General features: G+C 39.1%; 1 protein-coding gene across 2 annotated transcripts in view; it reads left to right on the top strand.

Moving 5' to 3' along the window:
* The first annotated feature begins 2391 nt into the window (after positions 1-2391).
* The window catches only part of KIF11 (kinesin family member 11), a 48564-nt gene continuing 31540 nt past the window's right edge, over positions 2392-19415 (top strand). Inside the window, exons 1-11 of one of the 2 annotated variants that reach the window (XM_043986591.1) lie at positions 2392-2485; positions 2975-3071; positions 8848-8980; positions 9280-9377; positions 9466-9544; positions 12040-12225; positions 12327-12451; positions 14466-14556; positions 14782-15024; positions 17012-17107; positions 18464-18552. In XM_043986591.1, the coding sequence (XP_043842526.1) occupies positions 2419-2485; positions 2975-3071; positions 8848-8980; positions 9280-9377; positions 9466-9544; positions 12040-12225; positions 12327-12451; positions 14466-14556; positions 14782-15024; positions 17012-17107; positions 18464-18552 (1304 nt within the window). In that variant the 5' untranslated portion in view covers positions 2392-2418. Of the gene's footprint in view, positions 2486-2664; positions 2780-2974; positions 3072-8847; positions 8981-9279; positions 9378-9465; positions 9545-12039; positions 12226-12326; positions 12452-14465; positions 14557-14781; positions 15025-17011; positions 17108-18463; positions 18553-19415 lie in introns of those variants that run through there. The other variant, XM_043986592.1, reaches the window with a different exon arrangement.

The raw sequence follows: 19415 nt of genomic DNA, 5'->3' as shown, positions 1-19415 counted from the left end.
GTCACCGAATTTGGTCATTAAGAGATCACTTTGAAGAAAGCAGTTTTAGTTGAGTGATGAAGTTGGCTACCAAATTGCAGAGTTTAGAACAGATGAGAAAAGAAGGTAATAAATGTAGATTTTTCCAAATACTTTGGCTAAGAAAAAAAAAAAGACAGGACCCTAGTTAGCAGGGATGATAGGATATAGTGAGATTTTTCTTTTTTATGGTTTAGGAAAATATGGGCATGTCTGTGGTCAGCAGGGAAGAAACTAATTTTTATTGTTTTTCTTCAGTTGTGCCTGACTCTTTGTGACCCCATATGGGTTTTGGGTTTTTTTTGGCAAAGATACTGGAGTGGTTTGTCAATTCCTTCTTCAGCTCATTTTACAGATTTTGAGGAAACTGAGGCAGTTAAGTGAGTTGCCCAGGTTCACATAGCTAAGTAAGTGTCTGAGGCCAAATTTGAACTTAGGTCTTCCTGATTCCAGGCTGGGTACTCTACTCACTGCACTACCTAGCTGACCCAAGGAACTAATAGATAGGCAAATACTGAACATTAAAGAGAGATAATAGTGGGGGGAATCTGCTTTAGAAGATGGGGACATGGGAACAGCTAGGTGGTGCAGTGGATAAAGCACCAGCCCTGGAATCAGGAGGACCTGAGTTCAAATCCAGACTCAGATACTTGACACTTACTAGCTGTGTGACCCTGGGCAAGTCACTTAACCCTCATTGCCCCGAAAAAAACCCCCAACGCAAACAAATAGAAGATAGGGACATGTATCAGCCAAAGATTAACCTTAGCAAGGATCACTTCTCCAATAGCACCTGGAGTAAAGAAAGATGGGAGATGTCAAGGCTTTATGAGTAAGAAGGATGGAAGATAGAGTCACAGTGTATGGTCTTGATTTTTTCTTTCCTTTGTAACTGTATAGGGTAAGGTCCTCAGTGGAGGAGTTGGAAGAAAGAGGATTCTGCAGTTATCCTGAGGAAAGGAGGTTTGGAATATCTGCTACAGTGAATGGATAGAGAATTAGAGAGGAGTCAAAAGGATTGCCTTGCTGCAGCAAGGGTCTAGTTGAGATCAGGTACTATAAATTTGTACTACATCAGCATTCTAGTTGCATTGCTTCCTTCAACTTCAATTCCAGAGCATGAGTATGCTCAAAGGAGGAAGATATAGTATTGCAAAGTTGAGGTTTGGCAGGAATATCTCTAGGATGGGGAATTCCAGAGTAGAGAATAACGTATAGTTGAATGGATTAACCAAGAGGTAAATATGGGGGAGGGAGGTGAGTATATCCTGGGCTAAAGGATTTGCTATGAGTTGGGATAGTTTTAGGAGGATAAAGGTTACTATCAGAGAAAGATAATCATGGAAGTGAAACAAGTGGGTGGCAACAAGACCAAAGGTGCGACTATTTCTGTGTACTTGAGATGGAATGGAGGAGTAGGTCTTGGGGAGTTGAGAATCCTAGAATTTAGCATGTGTGACGTAACATTACAACATATTTGTTGAATACCCTGAAATAAAGGTATTAGTTGGAATGGAAAGTTAGACTGTGAGACAGGTAGTGGACTCACCAAGAAATAAGAGCCAAGTGTAGTAGATAGGTAACAGCTACCAGGATTTCAAACAGGTGAAAAACTCGGATAAAGTGAAGCTGAATGATGATTGAAGAGAGAGGGTCTAGAAGTGGCATTGAGGGGCAGAGTATTCTGACTGCTAAGTCATTGGGGAAGAAGGCTGGGGCGGAATCGTCAAGATGACTGAAGGGAGACGGGAGGATGGTCCCTATCAGTAACAAGGAAGTTGGGGCAGGAGGGGAGAAGGGTTTTGGGGAAAAGATAATGAACTGTTTGTTTTGGAAACGCCTGTTGAGCATTCACATTCAGCTGGAATAGCCACTAGATAGATGGCAGGATTGGAGCTCAGAGGAGAAACTGAGGCTGCATCTAGATCACAAATTACAGATCACCCCAATGCTTCTCCCGCAATTACACCCAAAGTGGAGGAAGGTATGGCTGGAAACGCAGGAATTTTACATTAAGGAGGCTGAGTAAAAGGGCGCGGGTGAGAAGCAGATTCTCCCCCCGAAGTCCAGGTGTCTGTTGGAACCTTCTGCAGAGAAAGCGAAGGAGACACTAGTTCCGCGGCGCAAATGAACGCCCTCTGAGGTCCAGGTGTGGCTTCCAGAAATCAAGCGCCTCCCCGCAGCTCTAAGAGAGAATACCTCTTCATTGGCTCCGCCGCTGTCCACACCATAAAATCAAAACAGCAGCCCCACGTTCCGGACGACGGGACAAAGGCAAGCGGAAATCCGGTCGCGCGCAGTGCAGGCCGGTATCTGTAGGCAGGTGGAGAAAGACCCGGGAATTGCTCAACTTCCCGCTAGTTGCCGCACAGATCTCTGGGACCTGTAGTAAAAAGAAAAATGCTCGGCTCCTGGGCGAGAGGTCTGGCGCACTGGGGTTTCTCATCGCTTCCAGGAGTCTTTCATGGTAAGCATCGCAAAGCACAACGATGAAGTTGTCTTACATTTCCTTAAAAAAAAAATTCCTCTCTTACTTCCGTTTGTCTTCACGGCTGTCGTTCGTAACCTGTGTCGGTCCCTTTAATTTAAATCCGTTTCCCATGGAGCATTGAGCCCGGGGCCCTTGTGATTGGTCTGGAGAAATCTCACGTCCAAGATTCAAATCGTGGCGCGTAAACGTTGCTTCGGCTTCTGGGAGGAGGAAGCTGGTCTGTAGCGGCGTTAACGAGCCGCTTAGTTGATTCGGGGGACGCTGAGTGAGGTGAGAGCCCCGCTGGGATCTTGGGTGGGTGGGACTCTCCTTGGCCTCGCTGGTCGTGGGATGGTTTTGTAGGGGGTGTTGGGGCGCTTCTGGCCTCTCTCCTCCTTGGACTGGCCCGGGCTGAGTGCAGGAGTCGGACGCAGCTCGAGGTCTCGTCTCTGACCTGTCCCTTGCTTTTTCTGGGCCTGGTTTTAGGTTTCTCAGCGAGGCTCGTCATGGCTTTCCAGCCGAGTTCTGTTGGCAAGAAGAAGGATGAAAAAGGAAAGAACATCCAGGTGGTGGTGAGATGCAGGTAGGAGGCACGCGAGATTTCTCCCCCGCGGGTTCGTGTCCTTTGGTGGGGCTTGGAGGGGAAGGTGGCTAAAGGGCCCCCCCTTCTGTGCTGGAGCCCGGAGAGGTCTGGGGTACCGGCGAGTGTTGACATTTGCATTTGACCTCGCGCGGCTTGTTATTGGACCCCGGAAACCACCCCCCCCCCGAGGTGTTTTACTGACTACACTTGCTCGGGTGCCTCTGCAGCGTCTGTCATCTGAAACTGATCCGGCTTTCAGATGAGCAGCGGTGGACGCTCAAAACTGATCCGAGTTTGTTGTGGTATCGGATCGCCTCCCGCCTGTCACTTGTGATGTGTGGGGCTTTGGCTGGGTGGGCAAAATACCCTTCCCACACCAGATCTACGGCGTTGGATTTATTCGTGAATCTGGTTTTATTGTGCTATCGGAAAATTGTTTTATTGGGTGTTATTAGTTTTTTTTTTTTAAAAAGAACACTGTTCACGAGGCTGAAAACTGGAGTTTTTGTCCCGCGCTTAGCCTGGGATGTAGTAGGCATTTAATACATTTTAATTGATTGGTTGTCTAGCCTTTGAATTTCTATTAGTATTTGTTTTTGTGTATGTGTGTGTTTTAAATTGTTATTTAAGGGCAGCTAGTTGACGAAGTTGATAAAGTGCTGGGTCTGGAGTCAGGAAGACTCCTCGTTTTGAGTTCAAATCTGGCTTCAGGAACTTACTAGCTGTATAACTCTGGGCAAAGTCACTTAACCTTATTTGCCTCAGTTCCTCATCTGTAAAATGGATTGGAGAAGGAAATGACATGCCACTCCAGTATCTTTATCAAGAAAACCCCCAATGGGGTCCGGAAGTGTCAGACACAGCTGAAAAACCACAAAAGCTTTGTATACATGGGAAAGGCACTTGAGGCTCACCTTCCTAGTTGTAATCTCTTAATTGACTGAAAAACAACAATTATTTTTTACATTTGAAGAAACTGCAGCTCGGGCAGGTTGTGGACCGCCCTGCCCCCCCCCAGGGAGTAAACATCTGTTGACATTTGAACCTTACTCCAAAAACGGTGCTCCTTCTACTATGCCAGGATGATATAATAGAACCAGTCTGTTTTGTGTGAAGGGGAATTGAGGGTAGTTTATGGTGCATACTTTGACTTAAAGTGGAGCAGGTTTGTGGCCTGGAGTGACTAGAATTCCTGAGTCAAGAAAACCTGAGTTCATATCCAATTTCAGACACTTACTAGTTGTGTGATCCTAAACAAATCACTTAACCTTTGTTTGCCTCAGTTTTCTTTACTGTGAAATGAGGATAATAATAGCCCCTACCTTCCAGCATTGTCAGTGAGGATCAAATGAGATAATTTTAGTAAAGCACGCAGAGCTATATAAATGTTAGCTCTTGTTCCTTTTGAAGTATATAATCAGTTTCACACATTGTCATTGAAAAAGGGTGATTAGTTTCATAAGCAGCCTTGTTAGATCACAAGAAAGATAGACCTCATTTTTAAGCTGTACCTTATGCAATCAACAGTCAGTCCTGGGGGGTGGGGGGGAGATACAAAAAGAAGGAAAAGACAGAGAAGCACCTGCACTCAAGGAGCTTATGGTCTAATGAGGAGAACAATGTGCATGCAAACAAATATATACAAACATACATATATAATACAAACAAGCTCTATGCAGGATAAATAGGAAATAATTAACAGAGGGAAGGTACTGGAAAGAGGGGATGGGGGAGACTTGCAGTAAAAGAAGGGATTTTAGTTGGGACCTAAAGGAAGCCAGAGAGGTCATTGGTTGGAGGGGAGGGGATGAGTGTTCCAGGCATGAGGGATAGCCAGATCGAATGCCCAGAATAGGAAGATAGAGGGTCTTGTTGGTGGAACAAGCAGGAGGCCAGTTTCATTAGACTGAAGAATACCTGTTGGAGTCAGGTGTAAGAAGAATAGAAAGGTAGGAGTGGGGTTAGATTATGAAGGGCTTCAAATGCCAAACAGCATTTTGTATTTGATCCTGGAGGCAATTGGGAGCCATTGAAGTTTATTGAGTAGGCAAGTGACATGGTTGGACCTGTGCTTTAGGAAAATCATTTTGGTGACTGAATGGAAGATAGATTGGAGTGGGCAATGAGGCAGTCATACCTACCAGCAGACTATTGCAGTAATCCATGTGTGAGATGATGAGCACCGCTACTGGAGTAGTATCATCAGAGAGAAGGGGACTAGAGGAAAGATGTTGAAAAGGTGAAATTGAACCATAATATATTTCCCATCCTACCTTTCCAGTCTTATTACACCTTGTTCCCCTGAAGTATTCTTGAATCCATTGACACTGGTCAGGGGGATTCAGGTAGGCTAAGGGAAGGCATAGTATTTGAATCACGTTTTTAAAGGATGAGTTGGAATTTATCAGGTGAAGAAGGAAAGGGAAAACATTTCCTGGCCTAGGAAACAACCTAAACAAAGATACAAATGTGGGAAGGTACAAGGTGTATTCTGGGGACTGAGTAATTCAGTATGCATGAACCACAGAGTAAGAGCACCATAAGTCAATCCTTTTACTTCTATCCAATCAATTCTCTATCAGTGAGGCTTTTCCAAACCTACTATTTTTTATTCAAGCCTCTTGAACCATCCCCTTCTCAACTGTTAGAGCTGAGGCTCTTGACTCTTACTTTCCTGAGAAATTAGAGATTGTGCACTGAGCTCCCTCTTCTCATCTTTTCTACTATACCACACCTGTGAAATCTCATGCTATTGTCTCTCTACTCCAGTATCTGATGAAAAGGTGACCAACCCCTCTTGATATCATCCTTTCCCTTATTCTTAAACAGAGCGCTCTCAGCATCCCTTCTCCAGCCAATCTTCAATCTCTGTGTTTTTGGAGATTCTATCCCTTATACCTATAAACACCCACTAGACTCTTAACATTCTCTCAAACCTTTGTCCTTTATCCTTGACTGTTAGTCTTATCTTTTTGCCTCTTTCCTTCCTACCATGACGATTTTGCTTTTATTGGAGATATTCCATGCAAAGATGTTTTTCTCAGTCTATGGTTTCTCTAGTTACCTTGACTGGCTTTGTATAAATATATCTTTTAATTTTATGCACTCTGAATTATCTTTGATAGCCTCTTCTACCTTATCCCCCCCACACACACACACACACACGTCCTCAAACATGATTTCTCTTTCCATTTCCCTCTAGTTTTTTTTTTTAATGATGTAGCCTTTTACGTTAGATTTCTTTTCCATTTGGGGATTATTCTGGTATGTGATGCAATAAACCTAAATTCTGTCAAACTGAACTTTAGTTTTTCCACCAAGTCTTGAAGAATTTTTCCTCAAGTAATTTTGTTTTGTAAATGTTATCAAATACTGAATCAATGTTGCTTATCCAGTTATTCCACCTATATACTTTCTATTGTTGGGTTTGTATGATTGCTATTTTATATTATTGTTTGATATCTGGTATTGCTATACCCCCTTAATTTAATTTTTTTCCAGATAACTCCTCAGATCCTAGATTTTTTTTGTTCCACCAAACATATTTCATTATGTTATTTAGTTCTTTAAAGCACCCCATTTATAGTTTAGTAGATAGAATTGTCTCCTAATTTGTTTAGCTATCGTGATATTGACCTAGATACAGACAAGAATTGCCTAGACAGGGCATTTTTCCGTAGATTAGATGTCTGCTTAGCTTGTCTGTTCTGAAACGTCCTGACTCTGAAATCTTGTTGGATTCTCAACAAGCAACTCGATGTTCGGGTCTTTCAAACCCAAAGCCAGACAAATATGGAATTTGAGAGGTCAGTGAAACTGGGGGTTTTAAAGGTTGTTAAGAGTGTGGTGATGGGGCAGCTAGGTGGCGAAGTGGCTAGAGCACCAGCCCTGGAGTCAGGAGTACCTGAGTTCAAATCCAGCCTCAGACACTTAACACTTACTTGCTGTGTGACCCTGGGCAAGTCACTTAACCCCAATTGCCTCACTTAAAAAAAAAAAAGAGTGTGGTGAAATAATAGTCACATCTGCCACAAATGGGTATTTTGAAAGATCAGGATATCTCTGCAGATGGTAAAAGGTGGTTTTTTACAAGCCTGAAGCATTTGTGAGATGGGGCAAGGAAAGGAGCTCAATGAATGAGCTTTTCTTACTCCCTATCTGACCCTGAACCACAAGATGATAATTAAAACTGGTATATACATATTGATATTTATTTTACTGTTGTAATTACTTTTTGGGGGTGGGGTGGGGCAATGGGGGTTAAGTGACTTGCCCAGGGTCATACAGCTATTAAGTGTCAAGTGTCTGAGGCCAGATTTGAACTTGGGTGGCCCCCTCAGTGGTGCAGTGGATAAAGCATGGGCCCTGGATTCAGGAGGACCTGAGTTCAAATTTGGCCTCAGATACATGACACTTAATAACTGTGTGATCCTGGGCAAGTCACTTAACCCCCATTGCCCCACCAAAAAAAAAAATAATGGATCTGAACATCTTAGACCTTATACTAAAATAAGGTCAAAATGGGTACATGATTTAGGCATAAAAGGTGATACCATAGGTAAATTAGGAGAGGAAAGAATAGTTAACCTCTCAGATCTTTGGAAAGGAGAACAATTTATGACCAAACAAGAGATAGAGAATATTATAAAATGTAAAATGGATGATTTTGATTACATTAAATTAAAAAGGTTTTGTACAAACAGAAGCAATGCATCCAAAATTAGAAGGGAGACAGAAAGCTGGGAAACAATTTTTATAGCCAGTATTTCTGATAAAGGCCTCATTTCTAAAATATATCAGGAACTAAATCAAATTAAAAGAAACCAAGTCATTCCTCATTTGAAAAATGGTCAAAGGATATGAACAGGCAGTTCCTGATGAAGAAATCAAAGCTATCGCCATATGAAAAAATGCTCTAAATCGATATTGGTTAGAGAAATGCAAATTAAAACAACTCTGAGGTACGACCTGACGCCAATCAAATTGGCTAATATTAATGACAAAAAAGGAAAATAATAAATGTTGGAGAAGCTGTGGGAAAATTGGAACACTAATGCATTGTTGGTGGAGCTGTGAACTAATCCAACCATTCTGGAGAGCAGTTTGGAATTATGCCCAAAGGGCTACAAAGTTGTACATACCCTTTTACCCAGCAATACCACTATTAGGTCTTTTTCCCAAAGAGATCATTTAAAAAGGGAAAAGGACACACATGTACAAAAATATTTATAGCTGCTCTTTTTTGTGGGGGTAAGGAATTGGAAATTGAGGGGTTACCCATCAATTGGGGAATGGCTGAACAAGTTGTGGTATATGAATGTGATGGGCTACTATTGTGTGGTAAGAAACGATGAGCAGGCAGATTTCAGAGAAACCTGGAAGGACTTACATGAACTGATGCTAAGTGAGATGAGTAGAACCAGGAGAACATTGTATACAATATCAACAACATTATGTGCTGATCAGCTGTAATAGACTTGATTTTTCTCAGCAATACAATGGTCCAAGATAGTTCCAAAGGACTCATGATAGAAAATGCTCTCCAAATCCAAGAAAAAAAAAAGAACAGGAATCTAGATGCAGATTGAACCATACTATTTCTATTGTTTTTGTTGTTGTTTTTCTTTTTTGAGGTTTTTCCTTTTTGCTCTGATTCTTTCACAGCATGACTAATGCAGAAATATGTTTAATATGATTGTACATATAAAAAAATAATATATCTATCCAACACCTATGATTTGTCAATCTCTGAATTAATTTTATTGTCCCTCTTTAGGCCATTTAATTTGTCAGAGCGAAAAGCAAATGCCCATTCTGTGGTGGATTGTGATTCTTTTAGAAAAGAAATCAGTGTACGTACTGGAGGAATGACGGACAAGACTACAAGAAAAACCTATACTTTTGATATGGTATTTCTTTTTATTTTTCTTAATACTTTGTATTAGAGTGATCAAAATTTTCACTCGTGTACAAGTCTTACTCTTGGTAATATATAGTCAGTTGATTAGATCTATTAAACTCTTAGAGAATTGATTGATCTCTTATTATCTAGAAGAATTTATGTAATTCCCCAGATTCCTAACTATAAGTGTGATTTGGCATTGGAATAATTAAATTGTCAGTGTATTTTTATCATGTGAAGTTGCTACTAATCATATGAAGTATAATTAAGTAGGTTTTTGTCTCTTCTGGATTTTTTTATTCCTAGGTTTTTGGAGCATCCACAAAACAAATTGATGTCTACCGAAGCGTGGTGTGTCCAATTTTAGATGAAGTTATTATGGGATACAATTGTACTGTTTTTGCGTGAGTAGAGCATTTATTTGGGTCTCTCACAAAATAATTAAAATACATATTTAAATAATTTAACTGTACTTAATGTTCATATTGGCAGGTATGGCCAAACTGGCACAGGAAAGACTTTTACAATGGAAGGAGAAAGGTCACCCAATGAAGAATATACCTGGGAAGAGGTACTGATTGTCCGCATCAGTGGCTTTGAAATGTTCACCTCTGACATATAGCTGAGCTGGGACTAAGCTGTTAAGGGCTTTAACCCAAAAATGGGGTCTTTCTATGGGCGCTTTAGTCTTAAGTCCTGTGACGGTGAACTGGATTCTTGAACATTCCAAGAAAAGACTAGGGAAGTTAGAGGTATCTGCTTCTAATTTCCAGCTTGTTAGAGACTTTCCCAGGGTCTTTGACATGAGGGCATGCACAGCTGCAATAGTGGGGTATGCCCTTTGTTTCTGAGTTTTTGCTTTTAGTTGCTTTTCCCCCCTGGCTACTTCTTTCTTTCAACTACTTATGTGTCATCTCTTAATTCCTTAAGTTCCCTATCACTGATTTCATCCCTGGTTGTGGAAATTTGCTCCTATGCTCTTTGTCTCTCAAACTAGTCAGGCACATGATGGGTAGATATGATGATGGGCTAGAAAATCTTCTTGTTTCCTAATCTGGTACAACTTCACCCAGAACAGATATAATTTAATTTTGATGAAGAATAAGAGGAAAGGCAGATGGCCTAGTAGAAACAGAGATGACGTTGGGGTTGGCAAGGTCTGGGTTTAAATTCTATTTCAAACACAAGCTATGGGACCCTTGGCCTCATTGTCCTCATCTATAAAATAAAGCGGTTGAACTAGATGTTATTTTATGGTTCCTTCTGGCTCTAAATCTAGGATTCTGCAATTCTTCTTTGCTTGTTTCCTAATCTGTAAAATGGGAATTCTCATAGTACCTACCTGCTGGGCTATTGTGAGGATCAAAACATTTTGCATACTTCAAAGCACTAGGAAAATGCTTGCTGACTTTTAGGGCTGAAGGGGTGGGGGGGGCAGTTGGCAAAGGGAGTCATTTAAGTCGAAAAGAGGCAAATGTAGGGCAAAAGGAAACTTAACAACTACTGCTGGACTTCTGGTGCTGTCAACCTTCTGTAGCATAACTGTACCCCTCAAAGTGAACAGAGCAGAAAATGATGATTAGGAGCAGTTCCTAGAGCTATAATTAATTTAGCGTAGTCTGACATTAAGCTGACCAATTTAATAAATTTAATTAGCTCTTTGCTGGTGACCTTTAATTTTTTTAGCTGCTAGAGGTGGGAAAGGATCTAGAAATTGACATGTGACAACGACAAGTGAAAGAATCAGCAAAATCAATACCTTAGAACTTCCGGGGCTGCCCCTGCTTTTCTTAGACATTTAGCACAAAGTGTGCTTGTGTTTCATTTCATCAGTAGCTCTTGAACTATCACTGCGTTTCTGCTCAGTGGACATAGGTCATTAATAGATTTCATTACTTTTCACTATGTTTTCTTCGGTAAAGTTGCAAGTATGTATTTTTTTTAAAGATTTGCTTTAAAAATGATCTAAATAGGAGGCAGCTAGGTGGCGCAATGGATAAAGCACTGGCCCTGAATTCAGAAGGACCTGAGTTCAAATCCAGCCTCAGACACTTGACACTAGCTGTGTGACCCTGGGCAAGTCACTTAACCCTCATTGCCCTGCAAAAAAAAAAAATGATCTAAATAAAAAAAGATGAGTTTGGGTACTTAAAAGCCTCTGTTATTTAAAAAGTGTTCTTGATTGACTACCCATCTTTCCCCCTCAATACTGCCAGTTATATGAAAGTCACTATACTATTTCACATGCAGATAACTTGTTGCCAGAAGGAGGTACAGGCCAAAAATGCACCATCAAAATTGTAGGTAAACTCATATGTGATGAACTATCTAAAGGAAACTAGGACTTGAGGAGTGTATATATAGCATCTATCCTAATCTTTTGAGGCAAAACATCCCTTAGGACCACTGGGAAACAAAAAGCTGAGCTGTATAGGCAATTGGTCAGATTAACACCTATATAAATCTAATTGATTTACTCAGCTGTGGGGTTGTAATTGGTTAATGAGTGTGAATGGAATAGGATAGCCAACTGAGTTTGTCTTGGGGATAACTTCAGTGTGGTCTCATAATTTATAATGTTCCCAAGTTATCTAAGAGCTAGAAACCCAGGAAATCTGAATTTAGTACCTCTTGAAAGACTGTAGAGGAAAAACGATCTTGATAATTACTAAATCAAAGAGCTCCTACTTCTCAAAAAATGAGTCAGCTTGTTATAGTAGATAGCTGGCCTTGAGAGCCCAGAAGACCCGAGTTCAAGTCCTCCCTTTGACATATACTGGATCTGTGACCCCCCTAGGACATTTTAGTTTACCCAGAAAACATAATGTTTGTTGTTTTGAGTCTAAATCTGGCTTTTGATGCTAGTTATGCCCTTTAAACTTTCTGGAGCTCAGTTTCCTCACCTGTGAAACAGACATTAAAGGACATGTCCTTATTTCATAGAGTTGTTATGAGAAGTGTGAAAATTTTAAGTGCTTTGCAAACCAGAAAACTACTTTAATGTTAACTATTACTATTACTTCAGTATTGACCATTAGGCTAATTCACCCAACATTATAATTTCAGGATCCTTTAGCTGGCATCATTCCACGTACCCTCCATCAGATATTTGAGAAACTCACTGAAAATGGTACAGAATTCTCAGTAAAAGTGTCATTGCTGGAAATCTATAATGAAGAACTCTTTGATCTACTCAATCCCTCTACTGATGCTTCTGAGAGACTACAGATGTTTGATGATCCTCGTAACAAGGTGACCTTTTGTTTTTAGACTGAGACTTCTCTAAAAACTTCCTGTGATCCATTAATTTCTTATATTTACCTTTTTGATCTTTGCTTTTTATATTTGGTCAGAGAGGAGTAATCATCAAGGGTCTGGAAGAAGTTACAGTACACAACAAAAATGAAGTCTATCAGATTTTGGAGAGGGGGGCAGCAAAAAGGACAACAGCAGCAACTTTAATGAATGCGTATTCTAGGTAAGAATTCTCTTGGAGTTTTTTTGTTTGTTTTTTCACTTAATAGTATATTTCCCCAATTACATGTAAAGATAGTTTTTAGCATTCAGTTTTGTAAGATTTTGAATTCCAGATTTTTCTCCCCGCCCAAGACAGCAAGCAATCTGATATAGGTTATACAGGACAATCATGTTAAACATATTTCCACATTAGTCATTTTGTGAAAGAAGAATCAGAACAAAAGGGGAAAACCACAAGAAAGAAAAAACAACAAAAAAGTGAAAATAGTATGCTTCAATCTGCAAAGAATTCTCTTGCTAGGGAAAATTAGGAACAGAGTGTAGTTGGGGGACAAGCATTTATTAAGTACTTACTGTGTACTAGGCTTCGTGCTGAGCCTGGGAGATTCAAGGAAAGGCAGAGTCCCTGTCTCAAGCAGTATATTCTAATGAGGGAGACAACATGCAAGTCACTGTGTGTATAGAAGATGTATAAGGGGTAAATGGGAGGAAGCTGCGGGGTTGGGGGTGGGTGGGTGGGGTGGCCAAGAAAAGCAGCAGGTAGGATTTGAGCTGAATCTTGAAAGAAGCCAGGACACAGAAATGAAGAGTATTTGAGTTACTTATTGTTCTGGTATTAATCATACCTCTCTGGGGTAAGTGCCAAAGCTCTAGGTCTGTGATTAACCTACTTATTAAAAAAAAACAAAACACAATGATCCTCACCTGCAAATACAAATGCTTCAGAAGTCCAACTCTTCAATATCAAAAGAAAAATTGTATATAAAAGTGAATTTCCAGAGGCTACTAGGTGGCACAGTAGATAAAGCACCAGCCCTGGATTCAAGAGGACCTGAGTTCAAATCCAGCCTCAGACACTTGACACTTACTGCCTGTGTGACCCTGGGCAAGTCATTGCCCAACTAACCAACCAACCAACCAACCAAAAAATAATTTTTAAAAACAGTGAACTTCTGTTACATAGTTTATTTTGGAAAATGTATACTTGTAACAAGGTAGTAGCAAAAGTGCCCTGTTCATGTCCCCTTCTGAACTTCTTGTTTTCTACTGTGTGTATTTTTAATATTTTATTGACCTTTTTTCTTTTTTTTTTTACATCTCTCTCACTTTCTTCTATCTTTACCCCCAATAGAATCCCTCTCCTATATCATACAAATAGTCAAACAAATATAGGAACACATTGTCCATGTCTAAAAATGAATGTCTTCAGTTTTATCCCCATTCCCTTGCCACTGGGACCTGCCCCTCTCACTTTGGCACTGCCCGGAGCTCCCCACAAAGCCATCTTCACAAGCTAGTAGTGTCCACTCTTCTAGCTGCGCTGCCATCTTGTGGTCTGCCTTTGGATTGCAGTTGTCATTATAGGAAGGTTTCAGCCATTTTTATGAGTCAGTCTCATTCAGCAAATTTCCTGAGGTTTAAAACAAGTCTTGAACTCCTTTGTTTCTGCTTCAGTCTTCTGATGTATATACTCATTGTATTTATTTGGATTGTTTGGAATAAAATAGCCTAAGGGAGGGAGGGACAGAATTGAACTAGTTAATCTTGGTTTTGCTATCCTGCTAGCAAGAAAAAACATTGCTTCTCTCTAAATGGAATTTGATGAACTTACTGGACATATTGTTCTAGGGAAAATAAAGTTAAATCTAGATGCCCTTTTTATTTCTTTTGCCTGAGATAGAGACTAAAGTCTTGACTAGTTCTCAAACATCTTATCTTTCTGGTACAATTCTGTTCAACTTAACTGGTATCAGTGCCAATTGAAATTCTGACTAGTAAGTGTTCTTAAGGAACGAGTTGGGGGCTGAAGAGCAAGATTTAAAATGTGCTTTAGCAATTAAGAGGAGCTAGAAATTTGTCACTGAATGATGCTTTCCTATTTCTGTGGCACAACCTCCAGATTAATATTAACATCATTCACACAGAATAGGTTTATGTCTCATAATTCAAATCATAATTCCTTTCCTATCTAATGAACACTGTAATTAATAGTGTTATAATGTTTTATGTTTTAGCCGATCCCACTCTGTATTTTCTGTTACAATACATATGAAAGAAACTACAGTTGATGGAGAAGAACTTGTTAAAATTGGAAAGCTGAATTTGGTAAGCATCTCCTTTTGAATGTGGATGCGAACTTTGTAGATCTAGCCCCTTAACATTGTTTATTTCTATGTAATCATCTTGTTATTTGCCTCATATTGTTAATGATATGTTAACCGTTAAGTATTAAACACCCAGCTGACAATTTTAATATGAAGTCTGAAATCTTTGAGTTCAGACCTCATAGACGATCACATTGAATGCATTATTATTTTTTATACTTCTCAGGTTGATCTTGCCGGAAGTGAAAATATCGGACGTTCTGGGGCAGTTGACAGAAGAGCTCGGGAAGCTGGAAATATTAATCAATCCCTTTTAACCCTGGGAAGGGTTATTACTTCCCTTGTTGAAAGAGCACCACATATTCCTTATCGAGAATCCAAACTAACTAGAATCCTGCAAGATTCTCTTGGGGGACGTACAAAAACATCTATAATTGCCACAATTTCCCCTGCATCAGTCAATCTAGAGGTAAAAAAAAACAAACCAAACAAGACTTTGAAAGACTTTTAAGAATATGGTATCTATAATTTTTGTTACAAATTATGAGAAAATATTGCTCCCTAAATAACTAGAGCCAGTTCATTTTCACCTATCTGTAGGAAAATTGGGTATTGCCTAGGCCTAACGTAGCAGCTCACTATAGCACTTGGATGTTGTGTATTTACATATATGTATGCAAATAGAATAAAGATTTTATAAATGAGCTAATAGAATGTAACCTCTTTGAAAATAGGAATTGTTTCATTTTTTAATTTTGTTATCTCCAGCACTTGGTACCTAGTAGTGCTTAATTACTGATCTGATTGTTGATTGACCCTAATACAATATCTTTATGTTAGCCATGAGGAAACTGAGGTTCAGAGAGATGTTAACGACTCACTCAAGGACACACAGTGGCAGTGGCAGTGGCAGGTCTTCAGATTTCCAGCCCCTGCTCTCTGCAACATATCTTGGTGCCTCAAGTTAATGGGAACTTTATTAGCCTCAGACTACCAATCACTTTTCTGCTCTTTCCACTTAACATGTTGTGTGTGTGAAATTGTTTTGGTCATAATTAACAATGAGTGGGGGGTGGGGTAAGACTATGCAAGTGCATTAGTATATGACTTTGGCTATTGCTGAGCCCAAAGGAAAACATCTGGTGATAGGAAAAAGAGAAGCAAAAGTGGCTTACCCCTTTGTTGTCAGCATTGAGATTTTTTTTTTGTTGTTTTTGCTTTTCGAGAACAATACAAGACCTTTGGAATATTTCCAAGTCATCTCGTCTCTTGGAAAACAAGGAATAAGTCCATTCTGTAGGTTCTGTTGCTGTTCAGTCATTTTTCAGTGATGTCCTCTTTGTGACCCATTTGGGGTTTTCTTTTTCTTTTTTTAAATTTTTGTAGGGCAATGAGGGTTAAGTGACTTTCCCAGGGTCACACAGCTAGTAAGTGTCAAGTGTCTGAGACTGGATTTGAACTCAGGTCCTCCTGAATCCAAGGCTGGTGCTTTATCCACTGCGCCACCTAGTTGCCCCCATTTGGGGTTTTCTTGGCAAATATATGGGAGTGGTTTGCCATTTCCTTCTAATTCATTTTACAAATGAGAAAACTGAGGCACACAGGGTTAAGTGACTTGCCCGGTAAGTGTCTGAGACCAGATTTGAACTCAGGAAGATGAGTCTTCCTGACTCCAGGCCGAACATGGAATTTACTCATGTTGGGTATATTATTTTTTTCAGTGGATTTCCCTGTCTCATTTGAGTCTTTTTATACTCCTCATTAAAAGATTTATGGGTACCATATAAAAGTACCAAATATAGTCCATTGTTCTCTAAGACTATTCAAATTAAAGGTTATATCTGTGTCTGTTGAACTAGAACATTTAGGACTCTGAGAACTGAAAGTAAGGGAGAAAGACAATTCTAAAGGATTCACGATGGAAAATGCTCTCCACATCCAGAAAAAAGAACTGTGGTTTCTGAATGCATATCGAACCATATTATTTCTACTTTTTTCCCCCTTTTTTGATTTTTTTTCCTTTTATTCTGATTCTTTTTTCACAACATGACTAATGCAGAAATATCTTTAATGTGATTGTACATATATAACCTATATCAGATTGCTTTCTGTCTTGGGGAGAGGGGAGGGAGGGAGAAAAATTTGGAACTCAAAATCTTATAAAAAACAAATGTTGAAAATTATCTTTGTATGAAACTAGAAAAAAATATAATACTATTAAAATTGAAAAAAGAAAAAGAAAGTAGGGGAGAGTAAACAAATATTCAAATGCTACAGTCCAGTGTTCTGTTTCTTTTGACCCCTTTCTGCTTTGGAATAGTGCCTCTGGTTTATATTAAAAGTCTCCTCATAAATTATATGTGAGTATAAGCTATGGTACGTTATTCATGTAATGATTGGTAGTAAAGCATGATATTGTACAAATAATAGTAATTCATTTGTTCTTTGCACAACAGGAAACATTGAGTACTTTGGAATATGCTCATAGAGCAAAGAATATAATGAATAAGCCTGAAGTTAACCAGAAACTCACCAAAAAAGCTCTTATTAAGGTAATTGTGATTTCTCAGCTAAATAATGGCTTTAGTTGGCAGTTCTCAGAAGAAGGTATTTCTCAATTCTTCTCTCATGCTCACTTTGATCATTATAATTGCACAGCATTAGGTTTCATTTTTCTTTCTGTTTACATTATATACAGAGGAGACTACAAGTAAGAATTTGTTGGGGAAGGGATTTTTAGTGTGTTCTTGGGACATTGCCTAGCATGTGTTTTCTGGAGATCTTTTAGAACCGAGTGCTCAGTCATTCAAGTTAAGCCTAAATTAAGGACCTCTCCCCAGGTTACACTGAGTCCAATTGAAGTAGAAGGGATGTTTTTTTTTATCTGGTCAAGCTCTATAGTTATGAAGGCTTTTACTCTGACTGAAATAAAAGTCTTTTTTTCCTATGTATCTGCTGATCAGCATTTCACCCAAAGATGGCAGTTGGGGTTAGGAGATTGCAGCTTCCTGCCTAGGACTTCCTTTTCTCTGATACAGATAGGAGGCAGTGTTCAATGGATCCAGTATCTCTATCAGCATCTTCCTCCATAGCTCATAGGACTCCTATTCTAAGTGGATGTGTATATGCAGAATACACATATTCCTTATCTTATTGGAATAAATCGATAGAGATTTATTTCTCAACTCTGCTAGGATTTGTTGAGTTCTCATTTGGATCACATAGGCCAGAATTTGTAAATTTAATTAGGGTCTTTATGGCAGTTCTAAAATCGATCATTTATAGTCTAGAATTTGAGTTTGTTGGAGGTTTTTTGAATACCAAAGCTACCATAACAAAGTTCTCTAAGCCAAGGCCTGCCATCTAGAGACCTGGGTCTGGATCTCTTATTGCACAAGATATTTCGTGTGTATGGGTTTTTAAGATTTTGATAATAACTACACATTTGCTTTCACTTAGAATATAAAATGAATTAATACCATTTAATATATGTTATTAACACATACAAAATCAGAAGATAAAACAGTTTGTAGATTTACAACTAAAAAGATTTCAGATGATATAATAATGGAGTTTCACTTTGTATTATGCTGCATACAAATAAGAGCCTGATAAACATTTTTTTAAAATGAGAAGCAATTCTGCATTTAATTTTCTAAGGTTGGTAGGTATGGAAGGGAATTTTGAAAGCTGTTGTTGGACTGTATTTTTTCCCCTCGAATTCTACTTTTTTGAGATTGTATGCTTTATTTATTGAATAGTGTGATAGCAATGAACAAGACTGTTGTAGATAATAATTTTTTTAACCTGATTTTTGTACTAACTCATTCTGTGCATTTTAAGAAGGTGAATATGAAATTAAAATAGATGATAAAGTGATGCCTAAAACTCCCCATTTTTGTTTACAGGAGTATACAGAAGAGATAGAGCGATTGAAACGAGATTTAGCTGCAGCCCGAGAGAAAAATGGAGTCTACATTTCTGATGAAAACTATAAGTGAGTCTTCAGCTTCAAAACCGATAAAACCAGAACTATAATGAACTTAGATATAACATTTTCTTGTATTTGTAACTACAAGCCAGCTTAAATGAAGAATTTTTTTTTGGATGTAGTAAAAGGATTATTAGACTTGTTTTGCTTGAGCCCAGGTTACATAGGTAGTAAGCAAAGGGTGGCTATTTCCAGAAAAACTAATGTATATTTGATAAATGGAAAAGACTCACTAACAGAGCTTCCTAAAAATAAAATGAGATACTCTTAGGTGATGAGTTCCCCATTACTAAAGGGATTCATTCAGGAGCCAGCTGACTACTTCCAGGAGATGACTGAGAGGGTAATGTTAGTCAGGTATGGACTGAACTCTTCCCCAGAAGTTCTTCCAAATTGTGACCATCTGTGAAGCTAAAAACCAAAATGATTCATGAACAGTTTAAAACAGTAAATAAGCAGTGCTACTACCAAAGAGGATTTTTTTTTTTAGTGAGGCAATTGGGGGTTAAGTGACTTGCCCAGGGTCACACAGCTAGTAAGTGTTAAGTGTTTGAGGCTGGATTTGAACTCTGGTACTCCTGACTCCAGGGCCAGTGCTCTATCCACTGCGCCACCTAGCTGCCCTGAGGATTTTTTTTTTTAATTGGATAACAGGAATGAAAGGTTTTTCAGGGCTTCATATTGGACATTCCTGTGCCTCTAGCCAGATATCAGCCTGTTGTGAAAACTGGTAATGGCCTAAGATGAGAAGTACATGGTTAGGTTGTCAGATATTAGTAGCACATTAAAATAATGCACTACAGCAAGATCATGCTTCAAACTTTCTGCAATTTATACACATTATTGTTAGCTATATCATAATTATATAA

The sequence above is a fragment of the Dromiciops gliroides genome, chromosome 2 (assembly GCF_019393635.1).
Source record: "Dromiciops gliroides isolate mDroGli1 chromosome 2, mDroGli1.pri, whole genome shotgun sequence".
NCBI lineage: Eukaryota > Metazoa > Chordata > Mammalia > Microbiotheria > Microbiotheriidae > Dromiciops > Dromiciops gliroides.
Note: the sequence above shows the minus strand (reverse complement) of the source record. Positions and strands in the feature narration are given on the sequence as shown.